The 24313-nt window shown below is 44.6% G+C and overlaps 1 protein-coding gene across 1 annotated transcript in view; it reads left to right on the plus strand.

Annotated features, from left to right (window-relative positions):
- CDK6 (cyclin dependent kinase 6) overlaps positions 1 to 24313 on the plus strand; it is a 225328-nt gene that overhangs the window by 175816 nt on the left and 25199 nt on the right. Inside the window, exon 5 of the mRNA XM_089692120.1 lies at positions 15823 to 15932. Within this exon, the coding sequence (XP_089548246.1) occupies positions 15823 to 15932 (110 nt within the window). The remainder of the gene's footprint in view (positions 1 to 15822; positions 15933 to 24313) is intronic.

Genomic DNA, 24313 nt, shown 5'->3' on the forward strand with positions numbered 1-24313 from the left:
CATGTGGTGACGGCTCTCCGATGACATTTGTGAACTGCGAGGAATGCGTACAATGTTGTCACTGCTTTAGAACTTCCGAAGAAACACTTGTCTGTAGCACATGGCAGTCACAAGCCTGGCTTTTATCTGCCTGTCCTGTACTCGGGGTCGGTGTCATCGGACATGGAAAGTGCTGGCCTTTCCTGTTACTAGAAAGCTACATTGTGCTCCTGTAGAGTTCCATAGATTCCAGAGTTGCTGGCTATCCATTAGATGCAAATCTTGCTTTGTTTCTTCTTTAAAGCTGAACCCCAGGCAGGATAAAAGACACAAATAAATGCAACTGTGTATTCATCAAACTGTAACCATAGCCAATTCTTTTCAGTTTTGGATGGACAAGGGAAGGATTAGAACCCCTTTACTATAAAGGAAATAAGGGAAACGGACAGCAATTAATGGCTGACAGGGGCTCCAGCATTCATATACTTAAAGTGTTGCTAAACCCCGGACCCTACATTCATTATATCCGGTCTCCCTGGACCCTGCATTCACTATATCTGGTCTCCCAGGACCCTGCATTCACTATATCTGGTCTCCCCGGACCCTGCATTCACTATATCTGGTCTCCCCGGACCCTGCATTCACTATATCTGGTCTCCCCGGACCCTGCATTCACTATATCTGGTCTCCCTGGACCCTGCATTCACTATATCTGGTCTCCCCGGACCCCGCATTCACTACATATGGTCTCCCCGGACCCTGCATTCACTATATCTGGTCTCTCCGGACCCTGCATTCACTATATCTGGTCTCCCCGGACCCCGCACTCACTAGATCCGGTCTCCCCGGACCCTGCATTCACTATATCCGGTCTCCCCGGACCCTGCATTCACTATATCTGGTCTCCCCGGACCCCGCACTCACTAGATCCGGTCTCCCCGGACCCTGCATTCACTATATCCGGTCTCCCCGGACCCTGCATTCACTATATCTGGTCTCCCAGGACCCTGCATTCACTATATCCGGTCTCCCCGGACCCTGCATTCACTATATCTGGTCTTCCCTGACCCTGCATTCACTATATCTGGTCTCCCCGGACCCTGCATTCACTATATCTGGTCTCCCCGGACCCTGCATTCACTATATCTGGTCTCCCCGGACCCTGCATTCACTACATATGGTCTCCCCGGACCCTGCATTCACTATATCTGGTCTCTCCGGACCCTGCATTCACTATATCCGGTCTCCCCGGACCCCGCACTCACTAGATCCGGTCTCCCCGGACCCTGCATTCACTATATCCAGTCTCCCCGGACCCTGCATTCACTATATCCGGTCTCCCCGGACCCTGCATTCACTATATCCGGTCTCCCCGGACCCTGCATTCACTATATCCGGTCTCCCCGGACCCCGCATTCACTATATCTGGTCTCCCCGGACCCCGCATTCACTATATCTGGTCTCCCAGGACCCCGCATTCACTATATCCGGTCTCCCCGGACCGTGCATTCATTATATCCGGTCTCCCCGGACCCTGCATTCACTATATCCGGTCTCCCACAGTACACAGAACATGGAAATGCAATTATTGTGGTAAATATAAACTGCTAAATACCTTTTCTCATCAGGAGTACATAGCAGTCTTGTAACTTCTATCAGTGTCCTGCAGAGCACTGGTTAAAGCTTGTAGGAGGAGTTTTCTTTCTACTCTCGGAGAATGCAGAACCCCTGACCTCTGTCTAAACAGTGCTGATTGGCCCTGTGCTGATCACATGCACTCTCCCAAGAAAAGAAAAAAAACCTCTCTAGCAATACACACCAATCTGAGCATGTGCAAAGTGTCTCCAAACAATATGTCTTATCAGTAGATAAGTGGGGGGCACTGGAAGAAGGGGAGGATCAGAGAAGTCAGGATCAAACAGCGTTTTTACACAGTGCAGAGGATTAACCCCTTAGGTTCCACAGTGAGTATAACAAGCATGCTTTACTGCATATACATGTAAAGAGAAAAAAAGGGGAAAGGCGCCTCCAAGTGTGAACTAGAAACTTATTTATTGCACATAAAAGAGAGCAACTTACAGGAGGGTAGATAAAAATAGGCAAATAATATAGTGCAGCGCTACTGTGTTATTACCCCTACATCAATTCATAAATATTTAAATAAAATATTCAACTATTATTATTATTATTATGCAGTATTTATAAAGCGCCAATAGTTCGCTCAGCGCTGTACATTACAAAGGGGGACAGAACATGTGACAGAACAAAACCAATACAATGCAAAACATGAGGGGATTGAGGGCCCTGCTCTTTCGAGCTTACAATCTAGGAGGGAGGGGATGGTGGCACAGGAGGAGATAGCTGTGGGGGATGGAGTGGTAGGAAGAGTGGAGGAGGTCGGCAAGTTAGCAGGGGGTGGGGTAGGCTTCCCTGAAGAGATGGGTTTTCAGGGTGCGCCGAGAGGAGAGTAGGTGATAATCTGATGGGTTGGGGCAGGGATTTCCAGAGGATGGGTGACACCCTGGAGAAGTCCTGGAGGCGGGCATGGGAGGAGGAGACCAGGGAAGTAGAGAGAAGGGAACTATATATTCAACACACGTGCTAACAATGAATTTAAATGCAGTGCCACAATATGCCCCCAATACCGTGTATAATAAGTGACCAACAGCTTTTCTTAAATAAAAAGTTCATAAATCTTCCAAATTCGTGCTCCACGCCAAAATAAACTCATGCAGAGTGATACAAAAGTGATGCTTCCTTGTGATAGTGTCAACACACTCCTCCTGTGGCCAAAATGCCCGCTGACCTTCAATCTGTGACCCAAAGGGCCACCAAGCCTCCAAGATCTCTCCTAGATCCTTCTCCAATGGGGGTGTATATCCTCAGTACTCCTTTCGTGGACCCCTTATCCAGATGGATCAATCCCCAGGACCTCTCAGGACAATCACCAACTAAATATATCACTCACCATAGTTCATGAGTGACAAAGAAGATCCTTCATAGTGTAGTATTATACTGTTAAATCAGCCTCTTTATTAATAGAAAATGCCCACTCTCTTGTGCCCAATTCGATAATTCGTTCAGTACAACTCACAAACCGCATGCATGGGTGTACTGCATGGGTTAGGGTTCATCTGGGTGTTCCAAGATGGCGGCCGCGCGGGATGTGCGTGACCGTGAACCAGAAGCTGCGTCACGGCGTATCTACGCGTTACGTCACCGTACCTTGTGACTTCCTCAGGATATTTATTTTGGCGTGGAGCACAAATTTGGAAGATTTATGAACTTTTTATTTAAGAAAAGCTATATCTTATTGTTTCTGTGCTTTTAAAGTGGTCACTTTAGTGTGTACACTGATCACATTGCAGTGTAATTGTATGGGGGGGTTTGTTCATATTTATTCTTATTGTAGGATTATCAAGTTATTGATCCTATAATTCATACTGGGACAGTTGGTCACTTATTATACACGGTATTGGGGGCATATTGTGGCACTGCATTTAAATTCATTGTTAGCACGTGTGTTGAATATATAGTTGAATATTTTATTTGAACATTTATGAATTGGTGTAGGGGTAATAACACAGTAGCGCTGCACTATATTATTTGTCTAGTTTTATTCACTGTATTAGGTATCAGTTTAGGGTGTGAGCGGCTTATATATATTTTCAGGCACTCCATATAGCGCAGGAGGATTAGATTTAATATATCTTAGATAAAAATAGGCACATCAATATTCCATCAATGGGAGTCCTCCACGGTGAACAGTATAGTTTGCAGTAGTAGATGATGATCAGTCATCTGTCAGTATCAGGCGACAAGCCGGCAAGATGGAGAGAGCCTGGTACCGAGTGTTGGAACGCACAGTGGAGCGCAGCTTGTGCACGATGACATCTCCAGTCATCATTGCGATGCGTTTCCTGAGCATGCGCTGTGGGATGACCATACTAGAGCACTCCTTGGTCAAGCTGAAGGGATACAGGAGGTTGTGCATGCAAAGGATACAGTTCAGCAGGGTTTAGGTGCAGACAGTGCAGATGCCCAGAAGTCAGCTCACTGGCTACAATGGTTACGCAGATTGAGAAGCCAGGTGACGTCATCGGGAAACTGGAAGTGACATCAATGTACTGTCGGCAGCGTTCTCACGGACTCCACTGGAGTGGGCATGCATTGAGGATATGCCCACCAATCACATCTCATCCTGACCTGACAAAGGGGTGTGCCCCAAAACTTGTAGTCTATTGGTCTCAGAAAACCGGCAAGTTTATCCCTTTTTTTTTTTTGGCTTTTTTTGATTTGTGGTGCTCAGATACAAGGTAGTTCCACTCTCTTCTGTACATACAAAGTTCACATGTAGATGGCCATTTGAAAGGCCAGAATTACCTCCACACACGGCTTAGGCCTCATGTACACTGCTGCTCCTAAACTTGAGTTTAGGAGCTGTTGGCGTTTTTTTGGCAAAGCCCCTGAACACATGAGCTTTTACCAGAGTTTAGGAGCAGCAGAGTTTAGGGGCCGTTAAACTTTCCTCTCCTGAATGCTATTTTTCTGCGCTCATGAGAGAGACAGTTTGGCCAAAAACCGCTAAACGCGGCAAAAAAATGTATAAACGTGCCTAAACGGGCATTTATTCAGGCCAGTTGAGAATACTGTGGCCAATCAAATTAATAAACGTCCAAGCGCTAAACACATGACCGCATTTTTCCACTGCCAGGGTAGCTAAACCTCTAGGAGAGTTCATGTGTTCATAGCAGCCCTTTCTCAACCTTTTCAACACAGAGGAACCCCTGAAATACATTTCCAGTCTCAGGGAACCCCTGCTAAAAATGACTGTATCTACAACTCCTGATACATTAGTGTGATGGTCAGTGGGAAGAATTCTCCTTTCCCCTGTGGCCATTGAGATGAATTACCCCGCTACTGATAGCTAAAACGATCAATGGTGTCTGTGGGAACTTATCTGAAAGGCTGAAAATGCTCATTGCTAAAGGAACCCCTAGCAAATTCTGGAGGAACCTTGGGGTTCCATGGAATCCTGGTTGAAACCCTGTCTTATAGGGTTCAGATAAAGCCTCACCAGGATACATTTCAGGGCTCAGTTGATATGCATAGCTTGACATTACAGAAGAGGAGAGGACCTCATCAGTCTGCTGCTTCTCCTTTATTGTCCATTCCCACCTTGGGAGAAGGTTAGTGACCAAGTAGTTTTGCTTGCCTGCAGTAGAGCAGTGGTTTTGTCTTTGCTCTCCTCTACTGTAAGCATGTTCAAACTGGCAAAGACAAAACCACTGCTCTACTGCAGGCAAGCAAAACTGCTTGGTCACTAACCTTCTGCCAAGCAAGGAATGGACAATAAAGGAGAAGCAGCAGACTGATGAGTTTGAACATGCTTACAGTAGATGAGAGCAGAGTGAGAACCTCATCAGTCTGCTGCTTCTCCTTTATTGTCCATTCCTAGCTTGGCAGAAGGTTAGTGACCAAGCAGTTTTGCTTGCCTGCAGTAGAGCAGTGGTTTTGCCTTTGCCAGTTTGAACATGCTTACAGTAGAGGAGAGCAAACTGGCAAAGACAAAACCACTGCTCTACTGCAGGCAAGCAAAACTACTTGGTCACTAACCTTCTGCCAAGCTAGGAATGGACAATAAAGGAGAAGCAGCAGACTGATGAGGTTCTCACTCTGCTCTCCTCTACTGTAAGCATGTTCAGAGTGAGAACCTCATCAGTCTGCTGATCTCCTTTTATTGTCCATTCCCAGCTTGGCAGAAGGTTAGTGACCAAGCAGTTTTGCTTGCTGCAGTAGAGCAGTGGTTTTTTCTTTTCCAGTTTGAACATGCTTACAGTAGAGGAGAGCAGAGTGAGAACCTCATCAGTCTGCTGATCTTTATCGTCCATTCCCAAGCTGGCGGCAGGTTACAGCCAAGCTGTCTTGCTTGCCTGCCATAGAGGAAAGTGCGGTCATTGACCTTGCTCTGCCTGGATCACAAGACTGGCTGAGCAGTTACAAATCCATGGGCAGGTATAACACTTCATGCATATGTACTTTAGCTGCAAATTTAGCTGTTTGCTGGTAGTTCATATTAATAATATCTGTCGATGAAAGGACATGTAGGCAATGGCTCTATTTTATATGAATTGCCTGCAGAGCCGCAGTTTTCCTTTCCTACACAGGTAACGTATGAGACTGAGTCATCTGGCAGCCGTCTCCCCAAACATCGCCATCTGAGAATGTACAGTATGTTATTTAACATTCCTGGGGAGAGTGGACAGAAAGCTCTGTCCCCAGATGTCCTTCTACCCTCTGGACATCGGCCCAGGTTACTTGGAACTTTCTAGTCGGCGGAGTTCACCTCAGAGGCTGACTAATACCTTATGTGTAGCAGGTTTCATTTAGAAGGGAACAATATTCTTCTATTGGATACACATGTCAGTGTTGTCAGCTTAACCCGCAACGGTAATATCAGTCTGTATATGCAGTAAAGCATGCTTGTTATACTCACTGTGGAACCTAAGGGGTTAATCCTCTGCATTGTGTAAAAAGGATGTGTGATCCTGTCTTCTCTGACCCTCCCCTTCTTCCAGTGTCCCCCTCTTATCTCCTGATAAGACATATCATGTGGAGTCACTCTGCACATGCTCAGTTTGATGTTTTTTTTCTCTTGGGAGAAAGCATGTGATCAGCACAGGGCCAATCAGCACTGTCCAGACAGAGGTCAGGGGTTCAGCATCCTCAAAGAGCAGAAAGAAAATTCCTCCAGTTTTTGTAGCTGCTGACTTTTATTTATTTATTTTTTAGGTGGAACTCTGTTTTAAGGGGTTTTGGCCTACAAGCTGGAGAAGGACTTTAAAGGGGATGATCCTACCTTGGTTATGTGAGTGCTTTTAAAACCAGACAGGTTGGGGGTTGATTTACTAAAACTGCATGGTGCAAAATATGGTGCAACTCTGCATAGAAACCAGTCTCCTTCCAGGTTTTGTTCAAAGCTTACGTAAACAAGCTGAAGTTAGAAGCTGATTGGCTTCTATGCACAGTTGCACCAGATTCTGAGCGTTCCAGCTTTAGTAAATCCCCCCGGTTACAATAAGGCAGATTAAAAGTAACCAAAAACTAAACTAGTGAAAAGCATAATACAGCTGCATCCAAAAAAAAGAGCTTTATTCTTCATTTTAGAATAGTGGGAGGAATGATACAGATCAAACATTTTTGCCTCGGAGACATTTGTACATCCACAGCTGCTGGTTTACAGAATGGAGACATCAGAGTATTATAGGACCATTTACTCCCCACTGGCTGCAGCTGCTCCAGACTTGTTGGCCATCATCAGTGCCGTGAATGGAACCCATGGCTTCTATGTAAGGCCTGAGGACCATCAAGCATGAATAATATTTTAGAGTGAGCTGGGCTTAAAGAAGAAATATGAGCAAAGTTTTTTTTGGCCATACTTCTCTTCTGGGTCACAGAAGTGCACTTACTTTTGCACCCCTGTGACCCAAAATCAGATGACAGAAGGTCCACCGGCTGATGAAAAAAAAAAATTAATTATGCCTAGCCCTTGATTGTAAGCGCTCCTGAGCAGGACCCTCTGAACTCTCCTGTATTAAAGGATAAGTTCATCTTTTGGGCAAAAATAATAAATCCACACTTTTTTGCAGGTACAAAAATGTGCATTTATTATTTTTGTCCAAAGGAGCCTGGAAAGCATTGCACCAGGGATCGGTAGATCGCTAATGCCATGCAGGTCTCCTGCAGACCTGTCAGAATATCTGCTTGCTGTACAGCGCCGTGGTAGTTCATTGAAAACTCCTAGATTGTAAGCTCGAAAGAGCAGGGCCCTAGAACCTCTCGTGTATTGTTTTGTTACTGTATTGTCTCATGTACTGTCCCCCACTATATTGTACAGCGCAAACTATTTGGCACTATATAAACACTGTATAATAATAATAACTACAAGCCGACAGCAGCTAAAGCTGCGGGACTTGTAGGCACTCATTCACAGAACACTATGAATGTGTGACGCAGCCGTGTGGGTGGAGCCCCCCATGGCCGAGCTGTTTTCAAATCTAACGGATAGTATGGGGAAACTTCTCCCCGTATTATCTGTCAGACGGGGGAGGGGGCGGGCACAGTTGCGGCTATGGGAACATGTTACATGTTCCACCCTAAAATGGGTGGAATATGTAACATGTTCCAAAGGTCAACTTATCCTTTATATTGTATTGTAGCTCCACTGCCCCCCTCCCCCCTAATTTTGTAAAGCACTGCACAATCTGTTGGCACTATATACACTCACCGGCCACTTTATTAGGTACACCTTGCTAGTGCCAAGAAAATATCTTCCACACCATGACCCCACCACCACCAGCCTGGGCCGTTGGATGGATCCATGCTTTCATGTCTATCTATCCATTCAGTCGTATCCGACCCTTGGCGATTGCATGGACCATCATTTGTAAGCGACTTTTTCCATGAATTATGCTTTCATGTAGTTTACACTAAATTCTGACCCTACCATCTGAATGTCGCAGCAACCAGTCTGCCCATTCACCTCTAACATCAACAAGGCATTTTTGTCCACATAACTGCCATTCACTGGATATTCTCTTTTTTTTTTTGGACCATTCTCTGTAGACCCTAGAGCTGGTTGTGTGTGAAAATCCCAGTAGATCATCAGTTTTTTAAAAACTCAGACCAGCCCATCTGGTAATAACAACCATGCCACGTTCAAAGTCAATTAAATCCCATTTCTTCCCTATTCTGATGCTCGGTTTAAACTCCAGCAAGTCATCTTCACAACATCTAGATGCATAAATTCACTGAGGTGCTGCCATGTGATTGGCTGATTAGCAGTTTGTGTTACCAAGCAATTGAACAGGTGTACCTAATAAAGTGGCCGGTGAGTGTAAATTCTGTGTAAATAATTAAATAGATAAACAGTCTTTTTTTACCCAAAGCACACGTCAAAAAACAGTGAGGCCTTTAAAGAATAGAATCCAGTCCCTATAGTCAAACATGGCGGAGGTTTGCTGATGTTTTGGGGTTGCTTTGCTGCTTCAGGCACTGGATGTCTTGACCATGTGCATGGCATTATGAAATCTGAAGACTACCAAAGATTTCTTGGGTGCAAAGTAGGGCTCAGGGTCAGAAAGTCGGGTCCGTCAGAGGTCATGGGTCTTACAGCAGGACAATGATGCAAAGCACACATCAAAAAGCCCTCAGAAATGGTTTCAGACAAAGTGCTGGAGGGTACTGCCCTGGCCAGCAATGAGTCCAGATCTCAATCCCATAGAGCACCCATGGAGAGATCTCAAAACAGCAGTTGGGAAAAGGAACCTCCAATCTGAGACACCTGGAGCAGTTGGCAAAAGAAGAATGGTCCAAAATTCCAGTAGAGAGGTGGAAGAAACTCATTGATGGTTACAGGAAGCCATTGATTTCAGTTATTTTTTCCAAGGGATACGCTACCAAATATTAGATTGAAAGTGCCAATAATTTTGTCCAGTCCATTTTTGAGGCTTTCTGTGGAATGTGTCAGATTTGTTTTTTTGTTTCTCCAAATGTTTTGTCATACTGATACAAACAAAACAAACACGAGAACGCCAAAACATTTGTAAGTGCAACAATTTTCTGGACAAAGTGGTTCATTATCTGACAGAAATGCAGGGGTGCCAATATTTTTGGCCATGACTGTAGACGACTTTACAAAGACTTTAGGTTACATTTATTAATGCTCAGTTCCCTTTTGTTGCTCTTTCTCCCTGGTTAGCTCTAAGCAGGGTTTCGAGATGAAGGTAAAGGCATTGGATTTATTACCCTTTTATACAGAAGGCCATCTGATCATCTCTCTTTGAAACAGGCTCCCAGCTAGTACGTCTTTGCGAACAACAACGAGGTCACTTGAGGATTTGTTTTCACCACGGCTGCGCTTTAATGTGTTAAAAAGAACTACCGAGAATCGTTTTTCTTACATCCTCTAGCTTGCACACCAACATCTTCCTAGAAGCACCGAGATTTTTTTTCATTTTAACAGCACATTTCATAGAAAGTGAAAGAAGCCTTTTTGTCTGCTTCTCTGTTTATGTAGCATTTCCTCTCCTGGAAAAAGTTGTGCCGGTAATTGAGTATAAAAAAAAGTTCATTGCTGTTCAACAATATAAAAGAATCCCCCACAATGCGGGGTGTGTTTCATTTAGTAATATGCAGGATGTAGATTATTTAAAGTCACACTCGTCCCCACTTTTCTGCCACAAGTGATAGTTGAACTTTGTATGGTTGCTAGCAAGTTACTTACATTCTCCGAAATTCCCAGTGATTCACAAATTCTACCAAAACGTCAAAGCCAGATAAATGTGTTGCACTTTTTGCAGATTCTTTATATTATGGGGTGCAAAAGAGACACCTTCATTGAGGCCTTATGAGAGAAATGGGGATGCAAGAGAAAGTCAGCACAGTGGATAAATGGTTAGCACTTTTGCCTGGCAGTACTCGGGCCGTTGGTTCGAATCCCAGTCACGGCACCACCTGCCTGGAGTTTGCATGTTCTCCCTGTGCCTGCGTGGGTTTCCTCTGGGTACTCCGGTTTTCTCCCACATTCCAAAGACACACTGGTAGGTTAATTGGCTCCTGTCTAAATTGTCCCCAGTATGTGTATGTATGAATGTGAGTTAGGGACCTTAGATTGTACGCCCCTTGAGGGTTAGGGACTAATGTGCAATATATATGTAAAGGGCTGCATGAATTTATGGTGCTATAGAAGTACATGAAATAAATAAAGTCTCATCATAAAAGGGATTAGATCAGGGGTCTCCATACTTTCAAACAAAGGACCGGTTTATGGTCCTTCAGACTTTAAGAGGGCCGGAGTGTGCCCAGTGGGGGTAGCAAATGTTTTGGGTCCAGCATCAGTGAGAATGAACGTGGCCTCAGGGATGGTGGTCAGTAGGAGGAAGAGTAGTGCCCCATCATTGGTAAGAATGGGTGGAATAGTACCACGTAAGTGTTATCAGTGGAAGAAATAGTGCCCCATTGTTGGTGTCAGTGGGAGGAATACTGCTTCATATTATTGGGAGGAATAGTGTCCCAAGGGGCCGGATAAAGGCTAGCAAAGGGCCACATCCCTTGGATTAGATGGTAACAATTGAATTGACTGTGCTTATGTATGGCCACATAGTTTGGGTTCCGGCTCACGTTCACCCTTTGTACATCTCTCCACAGTCAGATGGTTTTCAAGGAAATATCTAAAAACTGGTGCTTGTGGTTGGTGCGATACTGGTATCATTCATGGCTGGTACCTCAATTTTTGGTCCAGTTTAATAACAAGGAATTTCACTCCAGGGGAGATCTCTTCCTGCTTCTCCTTGTCTGCTCCACCACTTAACATATCCTGCTCCTGCGTAGATGTGCCTACAGTCTCTGCCATAGTTTGTTGTCAGATCTCAGAGACCAGGGCACATCTGCAGTTGTGCAGAATCTTGTGGAGGCAACGGTGGCAACAGCAGTAAAAGGAACATGTTACCATAACTGGGAGGAGGGCCTTAGTTGTAGGGGTTCATTTTAACTTCATAAGGACCACCTGCCCACAGTGTACTGTGGACGGGCGACCTGTGCAGGCACAATGTTGTGCTGGTACATCGCTGCCTGCTTCCAGCTATAGGGCGTGTGCATGCGCGCCACATCCTCCCCACCCAACTACCCTCACCCCAGCCAACAACTGCTGTGATTGCACACAGTGGGAGTCTGTCAGCAAGTCCTGGCCAATGATTCATGGCCAGGACCTTCTATTCAGCTGTGTCCAATCACAACCCAGAGTTGATTGTCAACACAGGGTTCTGTACGAAAGTAACAATCTCGCAAAGTAGGAATTAGAAACAAAGAGATCTGTTAGTAAAACGAGCACACATTTCACACATTACACATTGTTAAGCACACAGTTAACCCCTTGATCGCCCTAGAGGTTAACCCCTTCCCAGCCAGTGTCATTAGTACAGTGACAGTGTATAGTGTTATCACTGATCACTGTATTACTGTCACTGGTGATGTTAGTGGCAGTTAGTCCCCCCCCAGCGTCAGTGTCAGATTGCCTACCGCACTAACACATTATAAGTCACTGATCACTGCCATTAGTAGTATTAAAAAAAATTAGAATATACAGTATATTTACCATAATTTAGCCATTTTGGGGAGAGCAGGAAGCTTTCAGGAGTGAGGAAAGGTAAGCATTTAACCCTTGCAGTGCAGGGGGAGCCCCACTACATGGGTAGTTTCTGATTCTCCCCGGAGTTCAGCTTTGTGATAAAACATTTATTAATTTTTTTTCCCTATTATGTACCTACTTTGGGAATGCAAGTGAATCAGCCATGTGTCCGCTGAGAGCCAGTTGCTAGGGGCGTCACCGAGAATAATTTTGTATGTATTCTTATCTGTTGACATGAAAGAATGCCGGCAAATATTTGTTTGGTTCCCATAGTGAGCGGGAGGGGACTGTAAACTGGTTTTGTTGGAGCCATAGTGCATTGGACTTTGTCAAGGGAACGTCAGGGGACAAAGCTCTTCGCTCCTTCTACAGAACTTTTTTTTTGTTTTAGTACATAACAGTTCTGGATTCCTTAGCAGGCCCAACTCATGCTCAATGTCACATGACAGTTGTCACTAGCAGTTTACATCTTATTAATATGTCTGGGGGATTTTGGTTGTGTGATCTCCCCGCCAGAATTCACAGTTAGTCCAAATTGTTGGCAATTGTATAGCAAATTGATGATATGTATGTATATATCCATTCAAGTATATCCAGTTCTCTGTAAATCTGTGGGCCAGCTCTCTGGGCACCTGGTCTGATATACCTGTAGGTGGGTTGCCAGGTCTTTTCTCAGCCTTCTTCAATTGCTCATGCTTGGAACAGGCATGCAGAATGTACATGTGCACAACCAATTTGTACACATATACTAGGGCCAATAAACCTGCCAGCAGGTGTGGTTTGGAGTGGGGTAAGGAGCCCATGTAAACATGCAAACTCCATGCAGATCATGTCCTGGCCAGGGTCTGAATTATGGACCCTAGTGTTGCTGTCACTAAGCCACTGTGCTGCCCAAAATAATGGTATGGTGAAATCTCTTTATTGTGGCATGAACGGATCACAAAGATGGCAAATTGTGAGGAAGTTACACCTTCTTTATGGCAGAAATCTCATTACAACACGGGTCTTAATTTAGCCCAACATGTCTCCCCAGAACAGAGTTATTATTTTAAGTGCAGATGGCCTTTAGGGGGTCATTCAACTCAATATTTCAGCGTCTAACTAAAGTTCAGTGGCTTCTTATGTCTGCAGACTCCACTTCCTACCTGTGCTTATAAGGTGGCTGGAGGAAAAGGAGAGAGGAGGAGCTTGAGCAGCAGACTCCACCTCCTACCTGAGCTCACAAGGTGGTTGGAGGTAGGGCAGAGAGGAGGAACCTGAACTGCAGGGTGGGGAGGGGAGATGAACTGCAGACTTCACCTCCTTTCTGTGCTTACAAGGTGGTTGGAGAAAGGGGAGAAGGAGCAACCTGAGCTGCAGACTCCGCATCCTACCTGTGCTTACAAGGTGGTTGGAGGAAGAGGAGAAGGAGCAACCTGAGCTGCAGACTCCGCCTCCTACCTGTGGCTACAAGGTGGCTGAAGGGAGGGGAGAAGGAGCAACCTGAGCTGCAGACTCCGCCTCCTACCTGTGCTTACAAGGAGGTTGGAGGAAGAGGAGAAGGAGCAACCTGAGCTGCAGACTCCGCCTCCTACCTGTGCTTACAAGGTGGTTGGAGAAAGGGGAGAAGGAATAACCTGAGCTGCAGACTCCGCCTGCTACCTGTGGCTACAAGGTGGCTGAAGGGAGGGGAGAAGGAGGAACCTGAGCTACAGACTCCGCCTCTTACCTGTGGTTACATGGTGGCTGAAGGGAGGGGAGAAGGAGGAACCTGAGCTGCAGACTCCACCTTCTACCTGTGGCTACAAGGTGGCTTAAGGGGGAGGAGGAACTTGAGCTGCAGACTCCACCCCTCTTACCTGTGGTTACAAGGTGGCTGAAGGGAGGAGAAGAACCTAAGCAACAGACTCCACCTCCACCTGTGGTTGCAAGGTTACTGAAGGGAGCAGAGAGGGGAGGAACCTAAGCTGCAGATCCACCCCTCAGACCTGTGGTTACAAGGTGGCCAAAGGGAGGGGAGGAACCTAAGGAGTAGACTCCACCTCCTACCTGTGCTTACAAGGTTACTGAAGGGAGCGGAGAGGGGAGGAACCTGAGCTGCAGACTCCACCTCCTATCTGTGCTCACAAGGTGGCTAGAGAAAGCACAGAGGGGAGGAGCCTGAGCTGCAGACTCCACCTCCTACCTGTGCTCACATGGTGGCTAGAGAAAGCACAGAGAGGAGGAGCCTGACCTGCAGACTCCGCCTCCTACCTGTGCTCACAAGGTGGCTAGAGATAGCACAGAGAGGAGGAGCCTGAGCTGCAGACTCCGCCTCCTACTTGTGCTCACAAGGTGGCTAGAGATAGCACAGAGAGGAGGAGCCTGAGCTGCAGACTCCGCCTCCTACTTGTGCTCACAAGGTGGCTAGAAATAGCACAGAGAGGAGGAGCCTGACCTGCAGACTCCACCTCCTACCTGTGCTCACAAGGTGGCTAGAGATAGCACAGAGAGGAGGAGCCTGAGCTGCAAACTCTTCCTCCTACTTGTGCTCACAAGGTTGCTGAAGGGAGCGAAGAGGGTAGGAACCTAAGCTGCAGATCCACCCCTCAGACCTGTGGTTACAAGGTGGCCGAAGGGGGAAGAACCTAAGCAATAGACTCCACCTCCTACCTGTGCTTACAAGGTTGCTGAAGGGAGTGGAGAGGGGAGGAACCTGAGCTGCAGACTCCACCTCCTACCTGTGCTCACAAGGTGGCTAGAGACAGCACAGAGAGGAGGAGCCTGAGCTGCAGACTCCACCTCCTACCTGTGCTCACAAGGTGGCTAGAGACAGCACAGAGAGGAGGAGCCTGAGCTGCAGACTCCGCCTCCTACCTGTGCTCACAAGGTGGCTAGAGATAGCACAGAGAGGAGGAGCCTGAGCTGCAGACTCCGCCTCCTACCTGTGCTCACAAGGTGGCTAGAGATAGCACAGAGAGGAGGAGCCTGAGCTGCAGACTCCGCCTCCTACCTGTGCTCACAAGGTGGCTAGAGATAGCACAGAGAGGAGGAGCCTGAGCTGTAGACTCCGCCTCCTACCTGTGCACACAAGGTGGCTAGAGATAGCACAGAGAGGAGGAGCCTGAGCTGCAAACTCTTTCTCCTACTTGTGATCACAAGGTTGCTGAAGGGAGCGAAGAGGGGAGGAGCCTAAGCTGCAGATCCACCCCTCAGACCTGTGGTTACAAGGTGGCCGAAGAGGGGAGGAACCTAAGCAATAGACTCCACCTCCTACCTGTGCTTACAAGGTTGCTGAAGGGAGTGGAGAGGGGAGGAACCTGAGCTGCAGACTCCACCTCCTACCTATGCTCACAAGGTGGCTAGAGATAGCACAGAGAGGAGGAGCCTGAGCTGCAGACTCCACCTCCTACCTGTGCACACAGAATGAAGCTGCAGGTTGCTCACCTGGAAAATGCTGATACCAATGAACCCGCCAGCTTACATTTTCAAAGGCTCAGATTTAGGGACAGTCAACTGCATGAACATCAGGAAGAAAACTTCTATTGAATTAATAGAATTCTATTGTCTTAGAATAAGTTCAGTTGCAAACTTTGTCCATTTGATGTTTATCTGTATTTTGTCCTTTTAGAACAGGTGCTGTTATGTTTGCCGGTTACATGTATTGCCCTATCTAACCCTGCACTGTTAAATTTCAGGTGGTCACGTTGTGGTACAGAGCACCGGAGGTTCTACTGCAGTCCAGTTATGCCACGCCGGTTGATCTCTGGAGCGTCGGCTGTATATTTGCGGAAATGTTCCGCCGAAAGTAAGCCACATATTGGAATTGCAGTGTTGGAATATTTATGTTGGGGGGGTGACTAGCATAAATGACTAGAGACCTGGGCAATGCCTGCTTTGTGCACACTACACAATTTTTTGAAAGCAAGTATATGTTGCACAACAAATGACAGTGCAGATTCGTAGTTGGGACCCTCAAGTCACATATTGCACCCCCTAAAGATCATATGCAATTATAGACTTTTCGAAAAGTCAGTATTTGCATAGAAATAGATACTCCCCCATTTGCCATTGTTCAGGCCTTCTGAGTGCTACATTGTGGGCGAGAAGGGGGGGAGAGGAAAGAGCACTTTGCTCCATACCTTGAAGCCTGGGAGTCATCACAAGCTAGCCAGAAATTATTCAAGTATAATATGGCACCCAAGGGTGCCTGCTAATCATTGTCACCTTCAGCAGGTTAGCTTTATAGCCTAGCTCTGGGATCATTTTTCTACGTGGCTTTACAATAATCATAAAGGTAATAAAAAAACCTAAAAATAAAATGTCAAGAGGAATGCTATGAAACATATTGCATAAGATAAAAAATCTCATAAAAAACATAGTCTGCAAAATGTAGTAAACGGTTTCTAAAATGTATCATACATTTCTAAAGGATATGAGAATGTTCACAAAATAACACCTGTAAAGATTTGCTTCAGTTATACAATCACGTGAAAAGAAAATCCCCATTTATTTGAATCATGTACATATGTTTAGATAATGGAAGAGAATAGTCACACATTGTCAGGATCCAGATCTGAACCTGGTATTTCTGCAGCGTCTAGCTGTGGCTCTTCTCGCTGTGCCACCTGAGATGCTGGACAGCTGATTCCTTTACTTTGTGCCTTGTTTCTGGAGAACCTCGAACTTTTGTTTCTGGAGAACCTCGAGCTTTGATCTTCTTATGAACGTCCTATTTAAGCCATGCTACTGCACTTTCTGTTCCCCAGACTATTGTGCTCTCTCCAGCTGATATCTTGCTCTTTTGCATTCCTGTTGCTTTCTTCATCTTTGCTACGACTCTTTACTGACCTTTTCGCTTGTTCATTGACTGCATACTACCGACTACATACTCTGCCGCTTCAGCCACTGGCCTCCAAGCCTGATCCCAGACCATGACATACATTTTTATGCACTAAAACTCATTTTGCCGCATGAAAATGGACACATGTGAATAGGTCCTGAGACAATACCCCTAGGGCCATGTCAGGGCCCTTTGTGCACATGACAGTTGCCTCAAAATGAGCTGTCAAGTCAGATTGAAATGCTTGCCTACATTGGGTCTAGTGCTCCACTACTACACGTAAGCAGTAAAATCTGATAGGGGGTTCTATGCCTTCCCCACGCCTTCCAAAACCTAAAAGTGAAGGTTTTAGCTTTTAGTGGCAGGTCTTAAAGTGAAGTCCCCCCCCCCTTCTTTTGACCAACCTTCCTTTTGAGTGAGTGAGTGGCTCTTAGTGATGGAGAGAGGAGTGCAGGTTGATGCCCCCCTTAGGGCCCTTTCATAAAGGTTTTGTCCACTCCATTTAACAGTGGATGTGTGAGCATGTCCCCTGCTGAGTCGGAGGTGAACGGGATGGATGTCAGTTTTTTTTACAATTGTGTCTGTTAGTTCGTGTCCACATTTACACAGCGGACTTGTGATGGCTCCATGGGTGGCTGTAGGGGCCCTTCCCTCCAAGCCCGGTGGTGTAACGCCAGGGCACGGTCGCAAGTGTGACCTTGTGATCCTGGTAGTTCCACCACTGGTGACAGTAGCTTTTTATTATTTTGTTATTTTATTTATCTAGTTTTTTTTAACATTGTTTTTACAGTTTTTTAGAAGTTGGGGGGCTTTAGTGAGATATCAGAGGTCTAGACCCTGATGTTCCACCTTTGAGACAGAGAAAGGAGATTGAGGACACAGCCCTCAATCTCCATCACTGCAGCCTCAGCTGCACTGAATGAATGGACAGGAATAGCTTTGTACAGAGCTTCCAGTTCATTTATACACTGAAATATAGTAAACACAGTTAACTGTGCTTCAGATATGAATGGACCGAGTCAGTAATCGGTACCGATCACTGACTCTGTCCATTCAGAAAAGGACGGGACCGGTAAATGACGCATTTGCCAGCTCCTTACCTGCTGTCCATCTTGACAGATCCCCCACAGCAGGGGGGCGAGGGGGGGTCCAGAACAGAGTATGGGGCCTGGGAAAGAGCTCAGGGGGGCTGGAGAGCTTACGGGGGCAGCAGAAAAATGCTGGATAGGAGGAGCAGTGGGGGCGGCTGCATATAGAGCACGGGTTTAAAACTGGCGGCCCTCCAGCTGTTGCCAAACAAAAGTCCCACGAGGCATTGCAAGATTGACAGTTACAAGCATGACTCCCAAAGGCAGAGGCATGATAGGACTTGTAGTTTCTCAACAGTTGGAGGGCAGTTTGACATCCCTGTTATAGAGGAACCAAACTCTCCATGTTCATGCAGGAGGAACATAGAAAGATCAGTTGTTCTATATGCAGCTGCCCCCTGCCGCTCCTCATATCCAAGCATACAAGGGGGCCGCACGTGCCCCCTGCATCATGGGCCCGGGTCACAATTGCGACCCCTGAAGGTACACCCCTGGACGGACCTGATTGAAAAGCTTGTGTGAAAGTGCCCTAAGAATTCATGACACTCTACAGAAGATTGAGAACATCTATTGGCAGAAAGGGATTAATACAAGGGACAGTGAGGGGATGTTGACATTTTTTAACAAGGGACTAAATCGGATCCCAGTCTTTTTGTTTTGCATGACAACGTAGTACAATCACAAAACGCATGTTCAGGTGCCATTTTAGTTGCAGTAAATCGCATCACGTGAAGCTTGTCGCCCAAAAGAAGCCTCTGCTTTGCACAATTTCGATTGCAACGCAATAAATCGTGCAGCAATTGTGGCACATTGAAAATGAACCTGAACCTGCTTTTTGACATCGCGGGCAGAATTGCATCGATTCTGCTGTGATCCCAAAACTTCCAGGTGTGAATGGAGTCTTAGCCCCGGTTCACACTGATGCGGATCAGATGCGATGCGAAAGGCCTAGGTTCACATGGCATCTGAAAATACATTGCTTTCTATAAAGGACATTCACATCTATGCGATTTTGATCCGGTACAAAAAAGGAAGTCGTTCCAAACTCGCACAGAATAGAGTATAGTGGCATTCTGAGATAAACATTTACATAGGATGCGATTCAAAGGCAGTTTTGCATAGAAGTGGCTAGAAGACAGATTTGCATAGAAGTGGCTAGAAGACAGTTTTGAATTGCTCCTGAACTGTTGAACAACTACATTTTACAACTGAACTGAAAACTGACATAATAAAGTGAACCCTGCTGCTTGCCCACAGCAGGACTAAATGTAAAAATAACCCAAAAAAACAAAAGAAAACACCCACCCAGCGCCCGGAAACTGCATGTCCAGGGTGTCAGGCAATATGATTTGCACATGCCTGCAGCAGGGTGGATTTGATTTAAATCATTAGTGAAAGGATTTGATTTAAATCATAATGTCAGCTGTCACCTCTGTCCTGCAGCAGCTCCTCCTCTGACCCGCTGTTGACTCACTGACAGTCCCATTCACTTTAATGGGACGGCTGGTGATGCGTCAGTGACACAACAAGGTGAGGGACGTGGCGGCAGCCAGGGAGCAGATGCCCTCTTACAGGAACTGCCATGATGGATCTAAAATGACAGGTGCTCTTTAAATGTAAGGAATCCGACTCATTCTTGCCGGTAGTTAGAATCTTTAATATTTGCAAACCAAATGAAGGTTTCCTTTTTAGAATAATAAGCTGTCAGGTTAGTAAAACAGCGATATCAGAACCGATTTCAGGTTAATATGTCCATCACAAATAGTTGGAGAACGACTCAAATTCTTTTTTTTCATGTTTTTTCTCATGGTTACTGTGAATTTGGGTGAATGCAGCAATGCAGGGCATGTTATCTCAGCTTGCAGAGCTTGGATTCATTGAATGAGTTTACCAAAAATTTAAATATTGCAGAATATTTATTATAGGTACTTATATAGTGCCATCAATTTACACAGCGCTTTACATATATATTGTACATTCACATCAGTCCCTAACCCTCAAGGGGCGTACAAACTAAAGTCCCTAGTCTACATTCATACATACAAGGGCCAATTTAGACAGGATCCAATGAACCTCCTAGCATGTCTTTGGAGTGTAGGAGGAAACCAGAGTACCTAGAGGAAACCTGCACAGGGAGAACCTGCAAACTCCAGGCAGGTGATGCTGTACTTGGGATTTGAACCAGTGACCCTAGTACTGGCAGGCAGAAGTTCTAACCATTTAGCCACTGTGCTGCCCATAATATTGTAATACAGCCTCATACTACATGACTAAGCTCCATTCCATGATGAATAAACTACATTATTAATGGATCTTAAATAGAAAACTATCTTTAGAAAGATTTTTACTCCAAAAGCATTTTATTAAAATAAATTTGCTAAAAATATTTAAAAATTCCGATTTAAATTTTAAAAATCCGATTTTTTTCATTTGTTTTTTAAAAATCATCGATTTTTATCCACCCTGGCCTGCAGTGCAAAGAAGGAGTTGAGTATTTCAGCCAGAAGCGCCAACCTCCTGGAGCCTTTTTCAGGAATTAGCTGAATTTGGGTGCTATATAAGTACCTGAACTAAATAAATTAAATTTGGCTTTTATAATCTCTTAGATTTAAAAAAAAAAATCTTCGATTTTTATCCACCCTGCCTACAGTGCCAAAGAGGTGAGTATTGCAGCCAGAAGCGCCAACCTCCTGGAGCCTTTTTCAGGAATTAGCTGAATTTGGCTTTTATAATATCTCTTAGATTTAAAAAAAAAAAATCTTCGATTTTTATCCACCCTGCCTGCAGTGCCAAAGAGGTGAGTATTGCAGCCAGAAGCGCCAACCTCCTAGAGCCTTTTTCAGGAATTAGCTGAATAGTGCAGCGTAAATTGACGGCGCTATAGAAGTACCTGAAATAAATAAATTAAATTTGGCTTTTATAATCTCTTAGATTTAAAAAAAAAAATTCTTCAATTTTTATCCACCCTGCCTACAGTTCCAAAGAGGAGGTGAGTATTGCAGCCAGAAGCGCCAACCTCCTGGAGCCTTTTTCAGGAATTAGCTGAATAGTGCTGCGTAAATTGACGGCACTATATAAGTACCTGAAATAAATAAATTAAATTTGGCTTTTATAATCTCTTAGATTTAAAAAAAAATAAATCTTCGATTTTTATCCACTCTGGCCTACAGTGCCAAAGAGGAGGTGAGTATTGCAGCCAGAAGCGCCAACCTCCTGGAGCCTTTTTCAGGAATTAGCTGAATAGTGCAGCGTAAATTGACGGCGCTATATAAGTACCTGAAATAAATAAATTAAATGTGGCTTTTATAATCTCTTAGATTTAAAAAAAAAATCTTCGACTTTTATCCACCCTGCCTACAGTGCCAAAGAGGAGGTGAGTATTGCAGCCAGAAGCGCCAACCTCCTGGAGCCTTTTTCAGGAATTAGCTGAATAGTGCTGCGTAAATTGACGGCGCTATATAAGTACCTGAAATAAATAAATTAAATTTGGCTTTTATAATCTCTTAGATTTAAAAAAAAAAAAATCTTCGATTTTTATCCACCCTGACTGCAGTGCCAAAGAGGAGGTGGGTATTGTAGCCAGAAGAGCCAACCTCCTGGAGCCTTTTTCAGGATTAGCTGAATAGTGCTGCGTAAATTGACAGCGCTATAGAAGTACCTGAAATAAATAAATAAATTAAATTTGGCTTTTATAATCTCTTAGATTTAAAAAAAAATTCTTCGACTTTTATCCACCCTGCCTACAATGCCAAAGAGGAGATGAGTATTGCAGCCAGAAGCGCCAACCTCCTGGAGCCTTTTTCAGGAATTAGCTGAATTTGGCTTTTATAATATTTCTTAGATTTAAAAAAAAAAAAATCTTCGATTTTTATCCACTCTGGCCTACAGTGCCAAAGAGGAGGTGAGTATTGCAGCCAGAAGCGCCAACCTCCTGGAGCCTTTTTCAGGAATTAGCTGAATAGTGCTGCGTAAATTGACGGCGCTATAGAAGTACCTGAAATAAATAAATTAAATTTGGCTTTTATAATCTTAGATTTAAAAAAAAAATCTTCGACTTTTATCCACCCTGGCCTACAGTGCCAAAGTGGAGGTGAGTATTGCAGCCAGAAGCGCCAACCTCCTGGAGCCTTTTTCAGGAATTAGCTGAATTTGGCTTTTATAATATTTCTTAGATTTAAAAAAAAAAAAATCTTCGATTTTTATCCACTCTGGCCTACAGTGCCAAAGAGGAGGTGAGTATTGCAGCCAGAAGCGCCAACCTCCTAGAGCCTTTTTCAGGAATTAGCTGAATAGTGCTGCGTAAATTGACGGCACTATATAAGTACCTGAAATAAATAAATTAAATTTGGCTTTTATAATCTCTTAGATTTAAAAAAAAATAAATCTTCGATTTTTATCCACTCTGGCCTACAGTGCCAAAGAGGAGGTGAGTATTGCAGCCAGAAGCGCCAACCTCCTAGAGCCTTTTTCAGGAATTAGTTGAATTTGGCTTTTATAATATCTTAGATTGTAAGCTCCAAGGATCAGACCCTCCTAACCCTCTTGTATTGAACTGTATTGTTGCTGTATTGTCTCCCGTTATATTGTAAAGAGCTGAGCAAACTGCTGGCACTATATAAATCCTGTATAATAATAATATTAATAATATAACTGTGAAAAAAGAGTGGTCCCTGACTTCTCCGCCCGTCTCTTGGTGCTTCTTGTGTCCTCCAGACCTAGAGGTCCTCCTTAAGTTGACGGTTTACTTCTGATCTCTCATCTGCTGACAGATGTTTTCATAAGCATCAGCAATCATTTGATTGATAGCCGTTGTGAATTCTGTAATAGTATTATTCTGCGGTCGGGTTTTACTGTTATAGTGGGCGGCTAGGCAGTACGGTTGTGGTTTTCTTCCACATTCCCATCTTTGCCAGGCAGCTGTGTAATGTGGTAACAGAAACAGTCAACCCGCCTTGGCTCTCTCTGTAGTATCTTGCTTTTTTTTTTTTTTGCATTACAAATACATGTCATGTACTGACATCTAAGACTGCACACAGCTTGGCAACCCTGGAAGGCTCAGGGCTGGGGGAGAATTGCCCTAAGTTACTAGGGTTAGGAAAAGTCTTTTGCTTTTGGATTCCAGGAATTCTAGATCCATAGCTTGTTCCCGGAATCTAGAATGTAAGACAAAGCAGGAGAGTTTATTGCTGGTTCTGTCAACTGGGATTTAGGTAAAACCGCTAGAGGGAATTACTCCTGTCTGTAATGGAAAATCTATCAACTTTTATGGGAATAATGCCCCATACACACGAAAATCATACGAATATTTTCGTACGAGGACCAATCGTCCAATAATCGAATCGTTAGCACACAGCTTTCGAGAGACGATCACGACAATTCGTGCGACAATATCCGAAGGGACAAGTGCAAAAATGTTTCTCGTACGATTTTCGTTTAATCAGTACAGTAGTCGTCTGAAAATATTTATTATTTATTTCAGGTACTTATATAGTGCCGTCAATTTTACGCAGCGCTTTACATATATTTTGTACATTCACATCAGTCCCTAACCCTCAAGGGGTGTACAATCTAAGGTCCCTAACTCACATTCATACATACACATACTAGGGCCAATTTAGACAGGAGCCAATTTATCTACCAGCATGTCTTTGGAGTATGGGGGGGAAACCGGAGTACCCGAAGGAAACCCACGCAGGCACAGGGAGAACATGCAAACTCCAGGCAGGTGGTACCGTGGTTGGGATACGAACTAACGACCCTAGTACTGCCAGGCAGAAGTACAATACAAATACAATACAATACATAAAACAGAGAATAATAAATGAGCCCTTTCAATGTACAAGCAGCTAAGGCACACAGGATAACCAAAAAAATCCTCACATGAAAGTAAAATAAAAGTGCAGCGCTAGAAAATATATAAAAGTGACACGATACATTGTTACCCTAGGTCACCATTGTTGGGACTTTCTCTGATCACTTTTATATATCGTGTCACTTTTATATATTTTCTAGCGCTGCACTTTTATTTTATTTACAATACAATACATGATATCACTTTCCAAATTCTTTTCTTTCATAGGAGGATTTTTGTATATTTAGTAACCTTTTCACTTTCGATGTGAGACTAGCAGGTGAAAAAAGATGGGCAATCGTTCGTCTGATATTCTCATCGTATGTACGGGGCTTTAGGCTACGTAGGCCTCTGTTTAAGGGCACAGGTGGAAGGCGACATTTTTTCCCTAAACAGCTCTTCAATTA

The sequence above is a fragment of the Staurois parvus genome, unplaced genomic scaffold, assembly GCF_062004578.1.
Source record: "Staurois parvus isolate SC_StPar_1 unplaced genomic scaffold, SC_StPar_1.0 ptg000576l, whole genome shotgun sequence".
NCBI lineage: Eukaryota > Metazoa > Chordata > Amphibia > Anura > Ranidae > Staurois > Staurois parvus.